We start from the raw sequence: 22,807 nt of genomic DNA, 5'->3' as shown, positions 1-22,807 counted from the left end.
CGCCATGGCCTGATGAAAAATGGTATTTTTGAACTGCATATTAATGCAAAACGTCGAAAGACGTATTTAAATTTCTCTCAGATCGAAACAGTGGTCGAATGTCTTAGGTTTGTCTACAATAATTAAACAAATTTGCCAAATCAGAATGAGGCACAGTATGACAGTAATTGTCTTTACAAATATATGTAACAAACAACATTTCATTCCATTTAAGCTGATTCATTTGGTGTTAACGACAATTACCCGGATGGTGGCGGCTTTCGGGTTTCCCAGAGAAAATCAGCCGGCCCGCTCATCTCTACTGCGTTATATAATTTTAAAATAAAAATAGAAAGTTAATCTGTTTCCGGTGACAGGATAGAGTTAACACCGGATCTTAGATATTCTTGCTAATAAATTGAAAGGTTGAAAACACAAGAAATTTGCAGCTTAACATAGAATTCAGAACTCGGTCTCTCATATATATACATACACGTGCTATAAAAGGCACAATAAAATGAAAAGCTAAATCATATTATGAACATATTGGATTAGCATAATATATGTTGATATGTGTGTAGTAGAACTTCATACTTGCCTCGGAATTTCTGATATGTCACTGATATGTGGTCTCTTTAGCAAAGTTTATTCCTTTTTCTTCGTAAAGTGCAAGTTGATATCTAACGTATACCTTCAAATTTCAGTGTCGAGTGGTACTGTGAAAACGACTTAAACCGTTTCAGTGAATGATTTTCAAGTACTATACCTACAACTTAGCATTCTAATTAAAGTGATAATCACGTAATGATTTTTTGAATTGAATATATGGCATGTTTGCCGTATGATTGGTAGTCGAATTAACAGCTAGAACATTCTGAACTTCTTCATTATAATTCTATAGAATGAGTTTCTCGTTTTAACGTTTTTTTTATTTTGCAAAAACTCTCGAGTAAACAAAGTCATTAAAACGAGTTCTCGTTGCTGGCGAGCAAATTCAAAATGTGTACATGTCTGGCAATGTTTACTCATATAACAGTTCGCTTAAATGTAACTTATATATCACACGTTAAACATAAAACCTTTATTTGCAGGAAACAGTAACGACCATTATTATTTCAGGTAAAACATTGAGATTCTGTGGCTCATAAAAAATTCTCAATTCTTTTTACATCACACTCTTGCTATTAAATTTTTAAATTTTCTTGTATGAAATGACGAACAATTCTCCTCTGGATGTGCTACAACCGGCAATGGTGAAAAAAAAAGTTCGTACTCTTTGACAATTAATTTTGTAACAAAAGGACGAAAGTTTTAATTACCTACGTGAGAATTGAGCGGTTGTTATTTTGAAACGATAAAAGGGTGTAAATATGAAATGTGTCAATTTAGCTGAACGATTCGTACTCTTATTAAAATACATCCACGAATGGCAGTCTCGGGTGAGTTTGAAATCGGTAAATGCACAAAATGTTCAATTCACAAAATATTTCCAAATATAGTTGCCTGATGGTTACTTTTGATGTATTTATTATTAGGAAAGGACAGGACGTAAAAAGTTTAAAGTTTAGTGTTATCCCTTCTATTCGGATCTATATAATGGTTTGTAACATAAATTTGACGTTACAACGTACGTATAAACGAAAATTTTTGCTGTTGTACTCGGTGAAAGCACCCAGAATAGTAGTAGAATATTAAAATATTTTCTTTACCGTGAATTACTCTACGAAAAGAAAACTCTTTCGAGCACTGTGGAACGACAACAAATTCAAAACAAATTTTACGCGCCTTATTGTTCCAACATTAAAATTTTTTATTCGGGAAAAAATTCTAGAGTTTTCTTTTCGTAGAGTAATTCACGGTAAAGAAAATTTTTTAATTTGATTTAGCTGCCAAGCAAGATTGAGTAGAGTGTCTATTTATCCGAATTTATTTTGCTATCTTGGATAGAAAGAATTAGGTTTTCAGTACACTCAGACTGACAAAAAACAAACATTTTTTTCCTTCGAGAAACCTCTATATGTGACGTCACGATCCTTTGTTTCGCAATATGCTGTTCAGACTGTGTTGTGTTGTGATCAAAGTCAAATTATTTTTTAGTTTGAATTTGAACACGCTGATATGCACATGGTTGCAAGCAACAAAGGTGCACTGATGAGTCTTATAAAGACGAAATCAGCGTAAATTTGTAGTTTATTGTGTAATATTGTGATCGGTTACATTTTCTGGAGTGTTCGAGGGAAGAAATGTTTGTTTTACCTTTTGGATTGTGTCATTAAAATCGTTTTATAAAATTGTCGTTTTCGGGGAATTTTTTCCCGAATAAAAAATTTTAATGTTGGAACAATAAGGCGCGTAAAATTTGTTTTGAATTTTTTAGTAGAATATTGCTTATGACAAATACTATTTGACAAGGAGTAATATTTACACTAAAAGCATGACCTTGAAACCAGCAGTGCCTATGTTTGGAAAATTAGTTTTTCAGTTCTCATTTCAAAATCCATAGAATCAGGAAATTCGAGAAAACATTTTCTTGAAAATCCTTAAATTTACCAGAATTTCTCGATTTTTCTTTTTTGCTTTTATTTCCAAAAAATAAGCATGATACACGGTCGTAATTTATTAATCTATTTTTTTTAAAATTCATTTATTTTATCATTTCATAATAATCATTGCGCGGAATACAATCTTCTTCGTATAAAATTAAAAAAATCAAATTTTCGCGTCAATCAAAATATAAATTAAATTCTTATCACAGTAAGAATACTATCAATTTCGTCTAAGGTAAAATTAGAATAAAATATCACACAGAAATTATCCACAATCAATACACAAAAGCGAAGGGAGATATGGCAGAAAACATCTCACTTTCATTCATGACTTTGAGCTTAACTTTAGCATTAAATGAGTGAATACACCTGACCTATCGGACTTCGGAACTGAGCCGGTTATACTCACTCATGGAGTGATGGGTGAACGTTTAATAGATGCACACAACTTCGTCGTCTTGAGGATCGCATATAAATGTCTCTATTGAGTCGGATGTCGAATCCATGTTTCGTCAATGATTTAACCATACGATGCAGATGCACCACTCTCTCCACTATGGCAAACTATAAGGTAGGTGCTTTGATTCGATTGAATTATTTATTCCCTTTCATCAACATGACATCAAAGCATTATGATGCACTAAAATTCATTGAATGAATAGAGCAATGAATGTGTAAACTGGGTTATAAATAATAGAAGAAGTGATTTTCCATTGATATGCGTATGCGCTCGTATTACACAGATACAAATGAGCACCTAAATTTAAATCTTTTAGAGATTAACCGTACGCTACCCAATATTTTTTGAAATTAAAATTTAATCCTTCAGGTATTAATTTCATTAATTTTCGAACTGGTAAAATTATTTTTTTAGATGTGTCGTTTTTTCATATGGAAAATACTTTGCGCCCGAGACTGAAGATTAGCACCCAAAATAGTCTGGTGCGAGTTGCCCTTTCGCTCATATTGAATGTAAAAAGCGATTTTATGGTTGATTATCGTATGTGGGTCGGCCACGAACTCGACCTGGTTTGGGCCAGGGAGCCGCCGTCAGCTAAAACTTCTTTCGGCTCTATAAAATTGAATTTTGATCCGAATTGAGTGGGAAAAAAATCTTGTGTTCCTTGAACCTTTCTGCATACGAGAAAAATATAAGTGCTTGAAAAAGTATGCAGGTAGCGCTGTAATTCAAGATGGCGCCCATCAATACAAAAAATGTGTAAATCTGGAAAATCCGGTAAATGCAAAAACATTTATTATTTTTAGACCCGTACGAAGTACTGGGGTCTTATAGGTTTACGCATACGTTTGTAACACGTCGAATTGGACTCCCTGAGTAAGGGGAAACCTATTGTGGTTGTCTAGAGATGCCAAATCCGCGAAAAAAAATGTCCGTCTGTCCGTCTGTCTGTCTGCACGATAACTTGAGTAAAATGCATCCGATTTTGAAAATTCTTTTTTTTCCCGTTTGGTAATGTCAAAAGACAGGCTAAGTTCGAAGATGAGTGATTTTGGATCGACCCCTCCCGAGCTGTGGCCCAATAAGTGCTTTACGGTTTTTCGAAGATATCTCCGGACATTTAAACGTTAAACTTGTAAGTGATACGTCAAATAAAAGGTATTTACAATACCGATCGACGAAAAGAAAGTTTATGGAAATCGGATGACCGACTCGTGAGTTAGACCCCTTGGTGTGGAACAGGCACAGGGCGGCAAGCAGTTTTTGCTTGTAGGTCGGCCACATTTGAACATATTTCGTCTGTTTTAGCTTTATTAGATAGGTATTGACCGTACCAATCAAATTTTATGAAATTATGTTCTCCGGAGCGTGAGCTAGGTCTCTTGGAATGAGCTCTTATCTGGCTACTCGGCCGTACAGTGAACGTGGAGTATTTTGTCAATATCTCGAGTAAATTTTGACCGAATTTCATGAATTTTTTTTTGTTTGAAAGGTATTAACAAATGTAAAGCGTCGGTACTATTTTAGGTTTCCTAACAAAATGGCTGCCGGCGGCCATATTGGATTTTATTAAAAGTGATATAAAGTGGGAAAAATGATGCTTAGAGAGTTTCTGTTAACATGGAAATAATGTGTTAAGTGTGAGGGGTTTCAGGCATTCCATATATGGACATCTATATATATATCTATATTCACCTATATTGAGCTATATACAGGCATATAGAGCTATATAATAGCATATTCATCTGTGAAATGTTTATTTATAGGAAAATATAGGTAAATATAGCGGTATATAGCTGTTTAAATAGGAATTTATGAAAGTTGACTTCGTACAGGGCTGTCTATATTGCCTCCGGCAATTTATTTGTATATGCTAACAAGGCAAAGAAAGATAATTTAAGTGATTTTAAAGGGCGAATAGCTTTTCAGTAGAGAATGAAGTAAAAGAAATGAAGAGTTTCACAGTACAGGCTTTTGATACGAATAGGTGTTTCGTACGGGTCGGCGTTAGCTATGTTTTAAATGTTGTTTGATGCCCAGGCATTTTATGTCCACTAGAATCCAAGGACGTAGCCTAAAACCATGAAAACATTGTGTATACCTCAAATTTAGTACAGAAAAGTTTTGAACCAATATCAACGAATTAAAAACGAAACACAACATTTCACGCACAATACAAGTGTCATTTACACACAATATTTCTAATAAAATTTGTAGCCACAAACCAGTTTTTCATTTCTATTTTAACTAGCCGATTTAAATAAAATTTATTAAGGTCCATACACACAGCCCACATACAAACAATTTTTAGGGGCCATTTGTTTGGTTTTAATCAGAGTTTAATTAATGTCAGTCAACCGTCCTCTGAAAGGGGGCCTTTCCTCTTGTAGTTTTTTGACATATCCAAGTAAAAACGTTACCGAAAGCTCTCATAAACATTCTTTAAAAACCGCTGTGATGGAGGGTTTTTTTTCTTCCTGGCTATACATCCATCCATATAGACATGTAATGTTCTGTTAGAAAACTTACATGTATGTGTGTATGCGACTATGGAACATAATTGGTATGTCGTATCACTTCATGTATACACACGAACTACACTGTGATAGACTAAATATGTGAAAATTTTCATTCTGGCACTACAGAATTTATATAATCTTCAAGTTAAATCCGGGTTCAAAATTATATTCGTCTCTTGTGATATTATATTATTATGGTCCTAGAGTGTGCGGTATAAAATAAATGTACGAATAAAGCGAAATGAAGCCAGAGAGCTATATGCGGACATATACATATAGATATATATGTGTGTGTATGATATTTTGATTTTAAGTTGAGTACATAGGTTTTTCGGCATATTAAAGCTTGATTCCATTCAAAAACGTAAATGAACGCTTTCTCTCCGTACCATAATAATAAACATTTTCTTATGTGTCATATCATTTACTTTGTGTGTCATCTATACGTATTATACATACAACAATTGTATGTGTATAAGCTATTATGTGCTCCTCTTGTTTAGATTAAATCAGTTACTACGTACAAATATATACGTACATAGATATGAGGATATTTGGGAGCATTTAGACTATAAATGAAACTGTGTGATGTCCTATGAATCAAGCGCGACTGCTATAATATACGGAAATTTACATGCACTTTTATATACTGCAAAATATTGCGATATAAAGAAGCTATTTTCGGTACAATACCGAAAAAGCCATATAAATTTGTGTTATATGAGCGTTAAGCGTCTCCGTAACATTTAATAGAAAATGTGCATATCTGTAAATGAGAAATAAGCAAACTTTTCATATTAATCTTCTGTTAAGCACACATGTGTGTTGTATCCATATGTGATGGGTATAATATTGTGATATATGTGATCTCAGGATGCAATCTTAGCGTTAATGTGGGAATTAGATTTTGAAAAACATTACGGAACTTATATAAGAAGATTAATGATTTTCAAATTTCGATTAGTGTGTAATTACAGATGGAGTTTCGGCGATAATAAGATTGTTTTTAGTTCGAATTATACAGCTCGGGGAAAATTTCCAACAATAACGGGAACGAATGTTTAAATGATGTCACTTTATGTTATTATGGGTGTGTGTGTAGTTGAGATAATGTACACAATTTTCATGCATTTTGGATGATTTTAAGTCTTAGCTTTCTACACTTTATATTTCGGTAAATATTCAAATTGACACTGCAAACACTCTGAATTAATAAACATCGCGCATGAAATACACATTTTCATGCTTCTTGTTGGTTTATCACATAGTTTCGACTCATTCAAGAAACATGGCATTCAAATGATTTTGAGTGGGATTTAGTGTTGCGTTGAAGATTTTGGTGAAAAAGAAATTTATACGGTAAACTGAGCAAAAAAAAAGACGATGGACGACCAGTAAAAACCTAAATCTGCTAAAGTATGCTGGTCTTGCTAGCTAAATCACCACAATTATGAGCGTATGTAAAACTTTTGCAGTAAAAGATCTAAATGTATAACACGGCAAGGCTTTCCGGGCTGCGGTTAATAGGCTCACATAAACAAGCATGTATGTGGGTGGGTGGGCAAGGTAGCAATTTTACAGCATATTTTATTGAACTGATGGGAATTAGTTGCATTTTCTCCATTCTTGCTGAAACACATACACATTAGGGATTAATTAGTTTATAGTTCACTATGATTTTGAGTAGCCATTTCTGTTGAAAACATCGAAATTTTGTATCGCCCCGCATGAAACTTTTTGTATATGCATAGGTATGATAGGTATGAGGAACCATGTGTGTGGTGTGCACATGGCCAAGTTTCATCCGAGTTTTATTCAGACATGGAAAATCCCCCCTAACCTCTTCCGAATAAGACCCACAAAACTATTTTCATCTTTCATGTGGTCCCTCATTTTGATATAAACTTGGTTTCCGAATAAGACAGAGTTAAGATATACACTAGGTCGATTCCTTCTTAGTGCTTAAAAGCAGATATATTTCTACAGATAGAAACATGGATCTAGATTTAAATCTTTTAGGAATTAACTGATTTTTTTAAATTAAAATTTAATCCTTCCGTGAACCCCGGACCTACATCACATTCGTTCTTAACCACTTCGGAATTTATTTCGAAGAAAGAGAGAAACAATCCTCTCTCTTTGGATGAAAATACGATCTTTTATCCCTTACTTACAAATCAAAAGTAATCCCACACGGGCCTACAATTTTAGTCCCAAATTTTTATCGGTGGAAAAATATCACATCTTGAGGTTGAACGGGCTGACATTAAACCTCGTTTCTTGTTAAAACGATCGTTCGTCATCAACTTTCTCTTTTAAAGTTCTATACGGAAATTCGTCTTAAATATTATCAGTAGATCTTGAAATCTCATTTATTGTGTATTTTCGACTACTAGAGAGCAAATATAACTATTTCTTATCAGCATGCTTTTACAATGCAGCATTATAGAAACGAAGATAATGTCTTATAACCAATGAAAACAGTTTCTTGGTCAGTTTATTCGCAACTGCTAGTCGAAAGTGATATCTCTAACGTTTAATGTGTAATTCGGTCGGAATGAATTGAATAATTACCAGCGAATTATAAAATCAAAGTTTAGTAAACAATTTTACCGTAAATAAAAGGGGTTAACAAAACAAACATCTAAATCGTTTGTAGTGAAATTTGCTCGTGCTGGAACAAGTTCCCTTGAATGTGTGGAAAACAGATAACATTTTCTATGTAAAATTGAAGACCTTGAATCTTTGTGCGATAGTGTAATCAGTGTGTAACGCAAATTCGTAACATGTTTCTGAATTGAATTTAAAAAAAATTGTTTTTTTTTTTGCCAAAATAAAATCTTCTCAAGTTTGTTGGTCATGCATTCGAAAAGTGTTCATTCTGATGATCAAAAATTTAAGATCGGAGTCATTGACTTCACAGCAGGATCATTAGGTGATTGTTTACCATGTCTATTGAACAAATAACTTCGGATGTTTCATTTGCGTTATCTGAAGATTATGATATGCTAGAGAGACGATCGTACGTGCGATATATTCGCGTAACTGTCGAATTTCATCCGAATCCCAATCATTCCTTTGCTCCAAAATGACGTTCATTCTATTATCGCCTTAATTTACAACATTATATTTTGAAGGTGGTGTCGCCCTTGTGTACGTGAGTCAACCACTGGACACCGTTAAAGTTAAGATGCAAACGTTTCCCGCCACTTACAAAGGAATGATTGATTGTACAGTGAAAACATTTCAACGCGATGGTATTGCTCGCGGTCTTTATGCTGGAAGTGTACCAGCTGTAGCAGCAAATGTTGCTGAAAATTCTGTGTTATTTGCAGGTACATTACCGTTATTACTTTTGAAACGAACGATACAGTACAAATGCCTGATATAAGCTTATGGTTTCTGTCAAAAATTCGTCGGAAACTGTGTTGGTCAACCGAATACCAAAGAATTGTCGCCACTTGGCAATGCTACAGCCGGCTTCATTGCTGCATTTTTCTCGTCGTTTACACTTTGTCCGACTGAATTAATAAAGTGTCGGCTGCAAGCAATGCGGGAGGTGCAAAATCAAAAGGGAATAAAGGCAGGTGCACTGATTAGCCCATTCCAGTTGACCAAAAGCGTTTTGAAATCGGAAGGAATACCGGGTATGTTTAGGGGACTGACATCAACATTTGCACGTGAAATGCCGGGCTATTTTTTCTTCTTCGGTGGATATGAGATGTCACGGCAGTTTCTGGCGAAGTACTAGAACCTGAGATAATGTATGTAAGGATTGAAAATAATAAATCACTTTACAGGCCCGGACAATCAAAAGACGATATTGGTCCTATTAACACTATGGTATCGGGAGCAATTGGAGGAATATGTCTGTGGACTGCAATCTTTCCAGCTGATGTGATTAAATCTAGGATACAAGTGTCTGGATCAACAAGAGGAATGATAGAAGTTGGATTAGATATATTCAGAAAGGAAGGCGGTTTGGCTCTTTATAATGGACTAACACCAACTGTGTTCAGAACAATTCCGGCTACATCAGTACTTTTCCTTGTATACGAATACACAAAAAAGTTCTTGGAACAACATTTTATTACATAGCCAAATATGGACGAATTACAAGCTAATATGGTAGAATAGAGTAAAATGTTTACGTGGAATGTTACGACATCGATACAGGGCCTATACTTGCGAGTCTCAAAATTCTTGAAACGATTCGAAAATCTAAAAGTCAAAAAAAGAATTTCAAGAATTTAAATTCTCGAAATTCTTGAAAATTCTCGAAAAGATTTCCGGATATCGAAACACTGTAACACCATGGAAGTCGTGTACGGACGAAATAGCATACAATCTATAAAAAATAAACTTTCAATTGAATCGAAATAATATTTATTTAAGAGGAATCACCCCTTTTTCCTAGCACAAAACCCGAAAAAACGGCCTGAAAACTGCAGCCCTAGCGCTTCGGTGGATGCACTACACGGCCTATTTACACTATTAATTCACACCTTTTCTGACAAAATAATGGTTCCACATTTTTGAAAAAACAATTAAATTTGTTATTTTTTTGATATTTAAAAGTGCGTCTTTTTGACTGAATTTTTCCACAAACTGCACGTTTATCTCGTCACACAATAATTTTCACTATAATAAATGTTCCCACAAAATATTTCTGCCGTCGAAACTGACAAAGTAATGGTTCCACTTTTTCGTTTTGTAATTTGCACAAACTAATAAAATCCATTTTTATTGAAGCGAATATTCAAAATGGCGGCAGCCATTTTTGTCAGTTCATTTTGAGATTTCTATGGAATTTTTCACAATTTCCGCTACGCAACGCCAGGTGGCAGAGTGAATTTGAATATTTTGGTGGGTGAAAAAACTAAAGGAATGGAAACTCTTAAGGCAATCGTTTCCGTAGATATTCCCCTCCAGTCAATGACAAAAGATGGCAAAACCGTAAAATGAAATCCAACGACAACGACCCCAGAATGTTCACATAAGATAATGCACCATTTTGAAAGTGTGGAATTCTAAGTTTGTTATTATTTTTGTACCGCCACATGAATGCACCACTTATGCGAAACTCTTTAAAAAGAAAGAAAAGAAGAAAAAAAAATAATCGAAAATCGTAATTTTCTATCACAGAATTCATTGCAAAAATTTTCGAAAATAAAAGTTTCCCTTTTACACAAAAAAAAAACAAACTTCAAATGTGCAAATCCACATTTTTTTGCTTGCATAAAATGGAACAAACTATGAGATTTACACATCTCCTTAGCTTTAATTCTATTGCAAAACTTTTCTCTGAAAAACAATTTTATTTTTATATGAAAAATTACAAATTTCCTCCATAAAAATATATCTAACCCAAAACGAAAAAGCTGCTCGAAATACTTATGTAAAATGTCTTTCTTAACCATCACTTCTTTATCCATTCGAATAATCTCTTCCCAACTCTATCTATAAAAATGAATATTGCCAGTGAAAGAAGAATAAGTATAAGATAAAGTAAAAAAAGACCAAAACTTTAAAAGGTTTGACAACATTAACATAATTTGACAATTCGTGTTACATCATACAATATAGAAACACACACATTTGGAAAAGCTCAGCGATTTAGAATTTAATATTTTCTGATGGCTATGTGGATGTGGCAAGTGTCTGCAATATTTCCCTCAATGTACCATTTTTGTTCAGTTATCTGTGTTCAGTTGAAATGTAAATTTTAAATATTTTCTAGTTTATGTTACGTACTGTAATTTAGGAACCTTTTTGAATGTACGAACAAACGAAAAATCTAAAAAGAAGACAACTTCAACAAGGTAACCCCATCAATCTGTAACGCTCGCATGACCGTTTCGATGGTTCGTCATTACAATATACCGGGTTGTCGTTCGCAAAATTCCATCCGATTCAATTCGGAATTGAACAATGGGAAAGTGTTTCGTGTCGGTGTATATGTGTGGAAATGACAGAAGAATATGGAAACTTAAGATGGTACAGCTTTTTTGGCGATGGCAAGGCGGCTTGTTGGTATAATCAGTTAGCAAAATTGTCCCTTTCACATAATCTTGATCAGAAATGGTGTGATTCCTTAATTTTCGTTTTATGTAAAATATTTTTATTGAAAAATTCCATAACCTCAGTGTTATCTGCGGTACGAGCGATGCTAAATAAAAAAAAAATTGAAGAGATTTACATCTCGATCTACGTTAGATTCTCGTAACGGCGTACGATGTGTTTTGTACTCTTATTCGACCCACTTTATATAAAATTCAAATAAACGCAAACGCTATATAAAAGTCTAGAAAATGGTTTATGGTTGGACATTGAGGTGGGATTTTCATTTATAGCATGGTACACGTATCTACGTATAAAACATTTGCCTATCTCTGTGCATTCCACTCATAATACAAATGTATACAACGCTGTTTTGAGGTTGTAAGTTCTCATGCATATGATGTTGCAAAATGTTTTATTAACTGGGGCCAATTAAAAGCTGGATTAAAGTTTGTTTTTACTACCCGCTGCCACCATTCAAAAAAAGGTTTTACGCCCGCTAATTAAGGATATAAAATCAAAATGAAAATCATTGAGTCGAATATTCGTTTTCCTGTGATTTATGTGATTATTATACATAACATTTAGCAGTTATGCACAAACGAATCTTTTGAAAAGCGATGATTATATTTTAATTTAGATTCCAGAAATTCGTGGATATTTGAATGATGTTTTTTCGTTCTGTGGCTGTCGGCCTTTTGATGTTTATTTGGATGGAAAATGGAATTTTTTTTTTTGGGGAAGAGAAAGTTGCGGAATTATTTTGCGGTTAGTAACTTTATCTTCACTGATTATGAACCATCGCGTATGTATAAGTAAGTAAAACATGATAAAACAATCAGGTCATGTAATGTTTTACTACATACAATCAGTGATGCCGAATTCATTGGTCAATGACGACAGAATTTCTGTCATCAGATTATACATTTCTTAGATCGTTTTTTAAAGGTTTCTTCATCGGTTTATAGGTTTGCAAAATGAAACACAAGTATTTTTTTCCGGAACGATGAGACCAAAAAGCAATTAGGCAATTATTCTGATCGATACCCTATTTAGCAACCTATCTACATTTATTGAGGTGGTGAAAATGCAACGTAGCCTTTGCGTTTTACATGTAAAATTAGAAATGAGATAACAGTATATGGTTCTGCAAACAAAGGAATAAGGTGGTACTTTGACAGCGTCAAAACGAAGTTTGTTTGCTAGAGAGGGTATTGTTCTGACTTTATTCATTCTGCAACATATCCGAATTAACCTTTTTTTTTTTTTACTTGTGAGACCTTCATAAAAATTAACCGATATGGGAAAACTTTCTGGTATTCAAAAGTTGTGGTGTTTGCTTTCACCAGAAGCGAAAAATGTCGAACCACAATTTTTGAAAGTACGGCTCACTTGAAGCCTAAAAACCCCGCTGCCCTGTAATATCGACTATACCAATACCAAAAACCAATAATAAAAATAATTAAAATCGGAATCGGTTAGAAAATTCACTCGAGCAAACATGTTTGCTCTCTTTCAAAAGTAATAGCGAAAAAACACTGCAGGCAAGGTCTGTCGATTTCAACATAATACTATTGTCACGTAATATATTACATGCTACATGCGTTGAAAACCAGAGCCTTTTATAAGCATTTTTGACTGGGGTGGAAATTATTTTGGGGTCCTATTTTTTTTAGCAAACGGGCCACTTTTTAGGCGCTTAGATTTTTAACCTGGTTGCTACGTGAAATATCTAGATTTTGAAAAACATGAAAATTGTGCCTTTAAGCGCCGAAGGCGAAATTTTTCCGTCATATGCGTGGCCATACCAAATTGATATAAAAAATTGACATTTAAGAGTGATATCGCCAAAACTTCAACCAATTTCAGTGAAAATCGGGTACAATGGTTCGGCGATCCGGGCTCGTTTGAATCGTCTTTCAATTCTAAGAAATAGCTATCTTACTTTTTCTGTTAGTTTCCCATTTTCAGAGGGGTCGTGAAAACAGCTTTTTCGTGATAGCTCGAGATAGAAATGTTTCTAAAAGTTTAAATGTTGTAGGAACATAGGCCTCTGGTAAACCATCATTAACACATTCAAAAAAAATGCGGCTTGTCAACTTTCGGCACCCTGGACTTTACTTAAGAGCGATATCGCGAAAACGTCGACCAACTTTGGGACTATGGGCGATAATGAAAATTTTTTATTTACATGAAATATCACACAAAAACGATTTTTGCCACTCTCATGCAGATCACTTCGCGCCCTCTAGCGCCAACCACAGAATTTATTTCGCCAAACGTAGTACTACGCTTTACTCGCATCAGTCCTACGAATCGAACGAGCTATAACTCGACCAGAGTCCCGACCCCTTGTCCCAAAATGTCTGATTCTGGTCGACGTTTTCGCGATATCGCTCTTAAATAGTCATGGAATGCCTCTAAATAAATTTCTAAAAATCTAGAATTCAGTTTTGGATTTTTAGAAATTTATTTGGAGGCATTCCTCGACTATTTAAGTAAAGTCCAGGGTGCCAAAATTTGGCAAGCCGCAATTAATTTCAATGTGTTAAGAGTGTGTTAATCATCGGTAAGCGCCGCAGCCCGTTCTGGACTTATGACTCAAAATATGGTAAAGGTTTGGACATTCCTGCTGGCTTGCAACAGCGCTTATCCATGGAAGTGACTATATAGGGTTTTGTAGCTGGATTTAGCCTATTTCGTTCCATGTATAATGCACCCCAGATAAATTGTGTTGCAAGCCAAAAATGTAGTCCAAGTAAAATTTCTGACCAGTAAACCCATATTTTTCAGTGCTTTCAACTTATTTTTGGTCGTGAAACAGGAGTAAGCAAATTTTATGATAGTTGCTATACAGCACTCTCATTACAATTTTTGTGTGGAGGATTTGTAAAGAGTGGGGTGCACTGGGGTGGATTTATAAAAAGTGGGGTGGAACGATGTGGGACTGGGGTGGATTTTTCCTCCGAGCTTGTATGTTATAAAAGGCCCTGTATGAAAACCGTAGTTTTCATGTTTCAAGCACTATTTCGACGCCCTCGGCATGTAAAATCCATTAAATTACTCGGGATAACAATGAAGTATCGTCGAGTGTATTTATTGACCTCGGCTACGCCTCAGATCAACAAAATTCACACGAAAACTCTACTTTTCATCTTTCTATACGCACGCCTAAACTAATTTCACAGCAAAACAGTACGATACTTTGTTGTCTTGTGACCAGAAACTGCGAAAAACCGGTTTTGAGCGAGACAGTAATGATGCATTTTCTGGCCGCAAGGAAACCAAATACTATAACGTCACTTGGGAAAGTGAATTGGTTATTTTCTTAACGCATGCTGAGGACTTTTTTTATCGGTTCTAACGGTTTCCATCACAAGCAGGAGATGAATTCAGAAATCAGAAAAATTAAGCTAAGAACTCCTTTTTGCATAAAAAGAGGAACAACGCTTTTCCCAAACGACGTCGGAAGTACGCGAAGAAGTCGCGATATGTCAAAACTATTTAGAAAAATTTACCGCCCGCTAGCATGTAAAATAACTTATGTTATTGCTTGTAAATTGTAAATGTTAAATGTTGTGGTGACATTCGCATCGACTTTGTAGGTTTTTTTTAATTTAACGACATCATTCCACATATTTCGCGATAAATTTGTCACCATTCTTTGCCAAATAAAACAAATTCACTTCAATTCTATTGCATAAGATTTTAACTGTAACATTTCATCCAAAAAGCAAACTTTTCATTATACTTGGCGACGTCTTCCTATAATACACACTTCCCCACTCACTCTTTTTCTATACACGTAAAATGTTATATTTTAACATATATATACATATAATAATTCTTTTCTATTTAAATTAAATATTCTCAATTAAAAGCGTAAACATGTTCAAATGAAAATTTCAAGTGAAACGTTTTCCCTGTACTACAAAACTCACCGGTTTTCCTGTAAAGAATTTCAACTTCTCATCGTGTATTTAAATGGGGAAAATTTGTTAAAGAAACGCACCTTTCGGAATAAAGTTACGTCAAGGGAATTATAAAGTTGTCTTGATTTTAATTATGTTAATTTTTCGTATATAACAAAATTTCGAGTAAAAGCGGAAACTTTGCTTTGCCATTTCAGTTACGATTCATAGAAAATAAATTTCATAAGATATTATGGCACCAAACACAATACTTCCATACCGGGCTGTCTGTGTGTGCTGTGCACACGGAATGGTTTCAGAAGATTCCGAAAATTGATATATCTCTTCTATTATAAATACGGAAACGAGGCATCGTGTGGCATTTCGTTCTGTTCAGAAAATTTTCCTCGCACAGATTTCACTTACACACATAAACAGAGAGATTTTCAGTCACATAGGAGCAAAAGTGTCTGAAAGAAAAGTTTTTTTTTGGTAATTATATTTAAACATTAGAAATTGAAGAAGAGCAGAACTTTCAAGAATTTGATTTAAACTGGACTGGATGTTTCCCATTTTGGAAACATTTTAAGTTAATTGCATTTAACATAATAATACCATTTGTTGCTTTATGTTATTATATATCTCGCAACAAGAAAATGTTTTAATGAAAATTTGCGTTCCTCTTCTTTCTTGTTTTTATTTTACTTTTTTTTTCTTCTCCTCGTCTTTTACCAAACTGTTAATCTGGTTTTTCGTTTGATGTTAATGTGTTTTTTCGAGTGGAGTGAGTAGCAAATATATTTTATTTTCCTCATGAGCTTAGTTAATGGTACATTTTGTCCATGATTAAAATGACTCGTCGGAAATAATTTCAAATTATTGAAGGAAAAAAAAACGAAACGAAAATCGTTCAAATTGATACGGACGGATGAGTATTTCAATTAGGTCCATAAAAGATGTGGATATTATAGGGTGTGTCATTGTTCATGTGTTTATCGATATTTGCGTCATAGTGGGCATTCCGGCACTTCCTTGAAATATTTTGATGGCATTCCAATTTCAAGCAACCTTTTATGTGATCGAAATAGTGTGTAAATGGATTTACAGTTGTATACATTCACGCACAAGTGCCTAAAAGTAACGTTTGTAAAAATGAGAATCTCGATTCCATACATAAAACAATGTGTCTCACTTGTGGCTTGACTGATATTTTGTGTTGTAAGAATCGGTCCGCCTCGTTTTTGAAAAAAAAAAAAAATTGGATGAGTTATCGGCGGTTAAGGTGACTAACAACTACTTATGCATTTGTTACCCTGTGCCCTTATCTCGACAACACGTGAAAACTGACACACGCTAATGGATAATTATGATTGAATGAATAAAATAATCGAAAAAAATGGTAATAGTTGGTGGTAGTAGGGTCGACCGATAAAATCAGCAACGTTTTCTATTTTCCTTGTATGTTCTTGAATGTTCTAACGTAAACAATGAAAGAAAATGAAGACTAACGAGTCCCACTGCGCGACCTTTTTCAACTAGTTGCTTGAACTGCAAGTTCTAAGTATATTATATGTGAAAAAGCTTTATTTTAGCGAATGTAAGGCATATATGAAAGTGTGATATATACGACAAAGTTGAACATTTGTGGTACAAAAATCTGTGTTGGTAGCAGCGCGCTGTAGCGCTTCATCGTCTCATACAATTGGACATCTAACTAGCTCAAAATCAGTGTGACAAGCACATAAAATTCCAGCCAACGTTTTCTTCTACATGTCGTTCATCTCATTCATATAATGTTGTAAGGAATCCTGTTGTAAGTAACTTTAAGCTACTGATTGTTGTAAATTCGAATTGCAGTATTATTGATGTTGTTTTATATTAAATATGAGATCTGACACCAATCGTAAACAATGAACTTTGTTCTCTTTATAGTGAAATGTATGATGAACTTAATGAAGTAAAAGATTTCGTATTAAAGACTGCAAAAAGTAACGGAACTTAAACGTTGGCTGTTGATGGAAGACTAAATCTAAAGACTAAAAATCGAGTGTTCATAAGACCCATTTTTTATTAGCTTTACCATCCACCCCAATCTATTCGTTTCGAGTTCTATTCCTTATATACAGCATGGTTATAAGTAGGTTTATATTTTTGTAAACAAACACCTTGTAAAGTACTCAACTTACTCATTAAAATAATAATTGCTGTACATACCGATTACTGTCAAATTGATGCGATGATTTCTCGTAGGTGAATTTTGAAAATCCACACGACATCGATACACCTAAAAATAGACAATTAGGTTGTAACCATTGGACGATTTACATTTTTTATTTCTGTTCCATTTCTTACCCCTCCGTCGTCCAACTGTATACTTTCCACACTTAGCGCTGCTGGTCGGGAAACAGTAACGAAGTACGCTCTCGGACCAAACGAATTTGTGTCGGACCAATATAAAGCTTTTGCAAAAGCTCGACCACGTACATCGAAACTGAAAACATTGTTTGAATTAGAGTTGCATGGAAAAATAGTATAATGTACGCCGAAATGTAAGGAGTATGAGTAAGATATTCGATTCAACAAATGTACGCTTTGAATATCAGTCGTGTTGAATTTCGAAAATTAATTTTTGTAGATACTTTGATCACTTATGAGTTTGCTTGAGCTGTTTTACCAGTTGTTCCGAACGTACAAAAATACTGTGGGTTTCATAGTTACTAAGGCTCGGAACGGGTTCGGGTTGACCTGTTTTAGTTCAGGTTGACCTGAACCGGATTCATGACCCGAACCTGAAAAATTATTTCGGGTTCAACCCGAACTTGACTCGAACATGAATTTTCGATTTCGGGTTTAACCCGAACCTGACCTGAACCCGAAATTGTTCAACCCGAATTTTACCTGAACCTGAATTTTCAATTTCGAGTTCGACCCGAACCTGAACTGAACCCGAAATTTTAAATTTAATCAGGTCGGGTTCGGGTAGCCCGAAATTTTGAGCGTTTATTACACTAAAAAAAGTCAAAAATTTCGGGTTACCCGAACCCGACACACACTGGTGTGATAATGGAAAACCGTGCGTGTACACATAAGCAGTGTAATTATATGTGTGGATTGGTAAAGCAGCTGAAGCAAACACAAATTCGGTTAACATTAACTGTACTTCATACTGTGACATCAACTAACAGGAACGAAAATGAAAGACATTAAATCGGAAAAATTCCTTTTTCCCTATACAAAGGCATTCTGCCGTGTACGACAAAAATTTTCGCTGTGCTATCGTGCGGTCCTGGTATAATATTTCTCCGTTCCGGGGCCAACATCGAATACGATAAAAATCTCAAAGTGGCCACGGTTATCGCACGATTCTTTTGTTTTGCATTTCTCAGTTGATCTCAGACAAACTGTGCCGTAACCCGATAATAGCAAAACAACAATTTCGCCCCACGACGAACATTCCGCAAATACAACAGTGACTGGTTTTATGCTCTGCTGACGATGAAGCTAAGATATGACACAATAATAACGTTAAACGTAAATCTTGTATAAAGATTTGTTTACACAGGTGTACCGAATATGATATACCGCATTATACCCGCATTATTATGAAGAAACATTGTACACGTTGTGATAGTTGATTTCTCGGTTGTATATTGTCGGTGAACGAATATATGTCACGTTTCAGGCCAGAAAGCCGCCGAATATCAGCCGATATGCCGTCTGGAGATTATAAGTAGAGCATGGAATGGTGTGGTCACTCCCGCCACAAACATATTTGGAAAATTTCTCCAGTTTCTCGATAATACTTCTTTACCAATGCAACGTTCTACAGCAAAACAATTTCCATAAACTAACGGAAAAGAACGAAAAACATTTCAAGACTTTGAGCAAATTCCTACCATGAAACGGTATTGACTAGCCTGAAACTCTTCAAGTTTTCTTGGGATTTCTTTTTTTTTGTCCGGCTCTGTCAAGTACCCTTATTTCGAAATTTAATTGCCGAGTGTTAAAATGTGCAACCCCTTTCTTCAGATGATAACAATTATCGTGACGACGATTTTTAAATGCTTTAAATGTAAAGAGCAGGAAAAGCCACTCTTTGCATATACACTTTGTTTTTCATTTTTACGTTTTATATACTTGTTTTGAATGGTTGGATGTGTATAGTTAAATATAGATATCTTGTAGCACACATCGTTGATGTTAAAGCTTGATTAGTTCGGTAATAAACTAAAATGAGTCTCCCTCTGTGTGTGTGTGTGTGCGGTTGAATATTTGATATAAAGTGTTTTACACACAGTTATCCTTCACCTCGCAATAGTGTAATAATATTCATCACTTTGCACAAAATGAGGTGTTTTTGGATTAAGTTTGCTCAGTGGAGGAGGAGAAGCATTTAAATTGAAGATATTAATGGAGAAGTGTTTTGTCAGAGTTGACTCGGTGTGCTGGGTGAGGACGACAGAAGATAAGGTTAAATTACAGTGCTATTTTATATACCGTTTGTATTAAATATAATGAACTTTCTAAATATGCCAGGTTTGAGGACGAAAGTCGTAAGAAAGTTTCTTTTAATAGCTTGTCATATTCGTTACAGTTTACTGTATAAATTCAAAAAGCGTTTTTAACAGCAAATTCTATAACGAAATGTGTGGGTAAATTTAAGTAAAATTGTCTGGGGATTCATTACAATAATTAAACATTCACTCCGCACTCCGCACACATTTCGTTGCAATTATTTTCCCATTGATTAGGAATGTTTATGGGAGTTCATATACGAACCGAAAATAAGACTTTGAGAAACACTTCAGTGACCTATACTATTAGCCAGGGCAATTTTTTTTTTTGGAACTTTAATTCCGAAAAATTGTGAAAATTCCCAAAGATTCTGAAAAAGTTCAGAAAAAAAATTCGGAGAGTTTTCAAAATTTTTCAGAATTTTTGGAGTTTTCCGAATTTTTTTGGAAAAAAAAAATCCAAAAAATAGGCCCTGCCATACCCATCTAAAAATATCTATGCTATCATCCAGCGAAACGTTGTGCACAATAATGTCTAATCAAGTTTTTATCGGTTAATCAGAATTTTTTTTATGAACTCTTCCAATTGTAACGAAAATGAAAATGTTTGCCTGAAAGGCTTCATTCAATTGTTTCCTTCAGATACATTTTCCATGTAATTATTATAATTACGAAACATAATCTTTTCCGGGTTCGTGAAACTTTTTCGATAAAAGACATTACCAAAGAAAGAAAAAAAAATTTTAATGGGCAACACGACTTTATTCTGCAAAAAAGAGTTTAAAGTCATAATGGTTTGTGTCTTGTCGGGTACTTTTAGGGATTTCGTTGCTTTTTAAATTCATTGCATACAATTTTAGCATAGTTTGTGGAGAAGCGAGCAAGAGTATTAAATAGTATCCCCAGATTCAAAGCCATTGAAAATGTTTTAATTAATACAATTTCAGCTGAATAGGGAAAGCAATCCGTACATGGTCGAAGCAGGAATTCAGCATCACTAATAAACAGAAATTATGCAATTATCGTCAAATTAATCAAAGGTCGCATATCAGTGGTTCCGGTGTGTTTTGTCGAGTTAATTATAAGTATATATTGTCTCCGTAGAATGGTCCCCGGTGATGTATTACATCAATTAAAAAGTGTAATATTGAAGATGGAGAATTTACATTGGTCATCCACAAAACAGTGTAATAAACATACTGTAATTGTTCAATCAATTAAGTTAATTGTCAAACCTATTATTGACAGGTATTGAATATACCTTTCTAATAGGACATATATACATCAATTACATGCATTCTGTTCGTTCATTTATTTAAGTAGTGATATTGATCGTCATGGGAACGGCTGAAACGTATTGTCCCATACATTTTAGATTAAAACGAATTAGGCATCCATCTTCAAATATCATTATTAATATTTCTGATGTATTTCATCTTGAAAGAAATGTGTGTGTGATCATGAATGGCAACACAAATACACAACAGGCGTGGATTCACCTGTGAGAGGTCGTAGCGATTTTCCGGATCAACAGGTTAAATTTTTTGATTTATTTACCTTAAAATGTAATTTATCATAAATTGCCCGGGCCAAAACATTTTCTCCTCCAATTAACCACATACCTTAGGGTATTAAAATCGGAAGAATTTGGCTAACCTCAAGTAACCACACCACATCTTCCCGGTATTAAAATAGGAAGAATTTGGCTAATTCGCATCGTGTATTTTCAAGTTGCATAAACTTACAAAGTTATGACTTTGAACAATGTAGTTGGCGAGCGTTACAGTCGCAGCTTTTTTTAGAACTAAAAAAATTTCGAAAAATTCTGAAAAAAAAAGTTCTGGAAAATTCAGGATTTTCAGGACATTAAATGTCTCAAAAATAGTCCATGGTCACAGTGGCGAACTAAAATGGAACGATAATAATGTTTCTGACAAGATTACTAAGCCTCCTCAACACAGTACCTATTTTATGTGAAATAAAATTGGTAATCGAACTAACGACGATATTTTCTTGGCGTTTTCAGTATTTCATTTGATGTTCTCGAGCCAACCAACTTTTTAATAATTTTTGAGAATCTTTAGAGAATTTATAAATTCAATTCCGAAAAATAGGCACTGGTTCAATGTAAAGGTTGTGATGAAATTGTTGTAATTCTATTTGGCAACTTAACATTTACGAGATTCACAGTTTTTTTGTTCCAAAATTGAAGTCAAACTCCTCTTCTCCTTAAACAGCGTAAATAAATTTATAAATAAATAAACAGAGTGCGAAATATGCGAGTGGCCCTTACACCGCGAGAAATAGCTCAATAGTTTTTCTATCTAATGTGTTCAACTGAATCACAGCAAATGTTTATTCTCAAAACAAAATTTCAGCCCGAATGCACGCTACATTTGTACAAAACCAGAAAATTGGACGAACATATATATTCACCGAATTCACAGATAATATTTAACTTAAACGCATGGAAGCATAAATATTGTAATGAAGCTGCCTCGGTAACAACAAGCAGGTAAACCGTATTTTAGAATATTCCACTGGGTATTTAATTAACGTTGGCCTATGAATATAATTCATGTATTACATGGGAATATCTGTTCCGATAAATGATATCTCAGCATATACGTACATAGCCGAAAACCGAAAACAAATTTTTGAATAATATCGATATCTCCGACCATAATAATGATATAAATTCCGTTTATACGCTGTTGGGCTTAGTTTACTCAATCGGAAAGTAAATTAATTACAATATAAACTAAAACTGAATCAATTTGTTTGGAAAATTGTTCGTACAGAACCCAATATAAACCAA

The 22,807-nt window shown here is 34.4% G+C and overlaps 2 protein-coding genes across 2 annotated transcripts in view; one reads left to right on the top strand and one right to left on the bottom strand.

Moving 5' to 3' along the window:
- The window catches only part of LOC119069177, a 329,111-nt gene that overhangs the window by 104,929 nt on the left and 201,375 nt on the right, over window positions 1–22,807 (bottom strand). The window contains exons 4-5 of the mRNA XM_037173104.1: window positions 17,828–17,966; window positions 17,690–17,759 (exon numbers count right to left, since the gene is read on the bottom strand). Of these exons, the coding sequence (XP_037028999.1) occupies window positions 17,690–17,759; window positions 17,828–17,966 (209 nt within the window). The remainder of the gene's footprint in view (window positions 1–17,689; window positions 17,760–17,827; window positions 17,967–22,807) is intronic.
- LOC119069245 (mitochondrial ornithine transporter 1-like) lies at window positions 7,995–10,173 on the top strand. The gene is made up of 4 exons (XM_037173298.1): window positions 7,995–8,439; window positions 8,642–8,839; window positions 8,897–9,248; window positions 9,305–10,173. The coding sequence occupies exons 1-4, from the start codon at window positions 8,364–8,366 to the stop codon at window positions 9,600–9,602; spliced, it is 924 nt and encodes a 307-aa protein (XP_037029193.1). The 5' UTR covers window positions 7,995–8,363; the 3' UTR covers window positions 9,603–10,173.

This window comes from Bradysia coprophila (assembly GCF_014529535.1).
Source record: "Bradysia coprophila strain Holo2 chromosome X unlocalized genomic scaffold, BU_Bcop_v1 contig_26, whole genome shotgun sequence".
Lineage (NCBI taxonomy): Eukaryota > Metazoa > Arthropoda > Insecta > Diptera > Sciaridae > Bradysia > Bradysia coprophila.
Note: the sequence above shows the minus strand (reverse complement) of the source record. Positions and strands in the feature narration are given on the sequence as shown.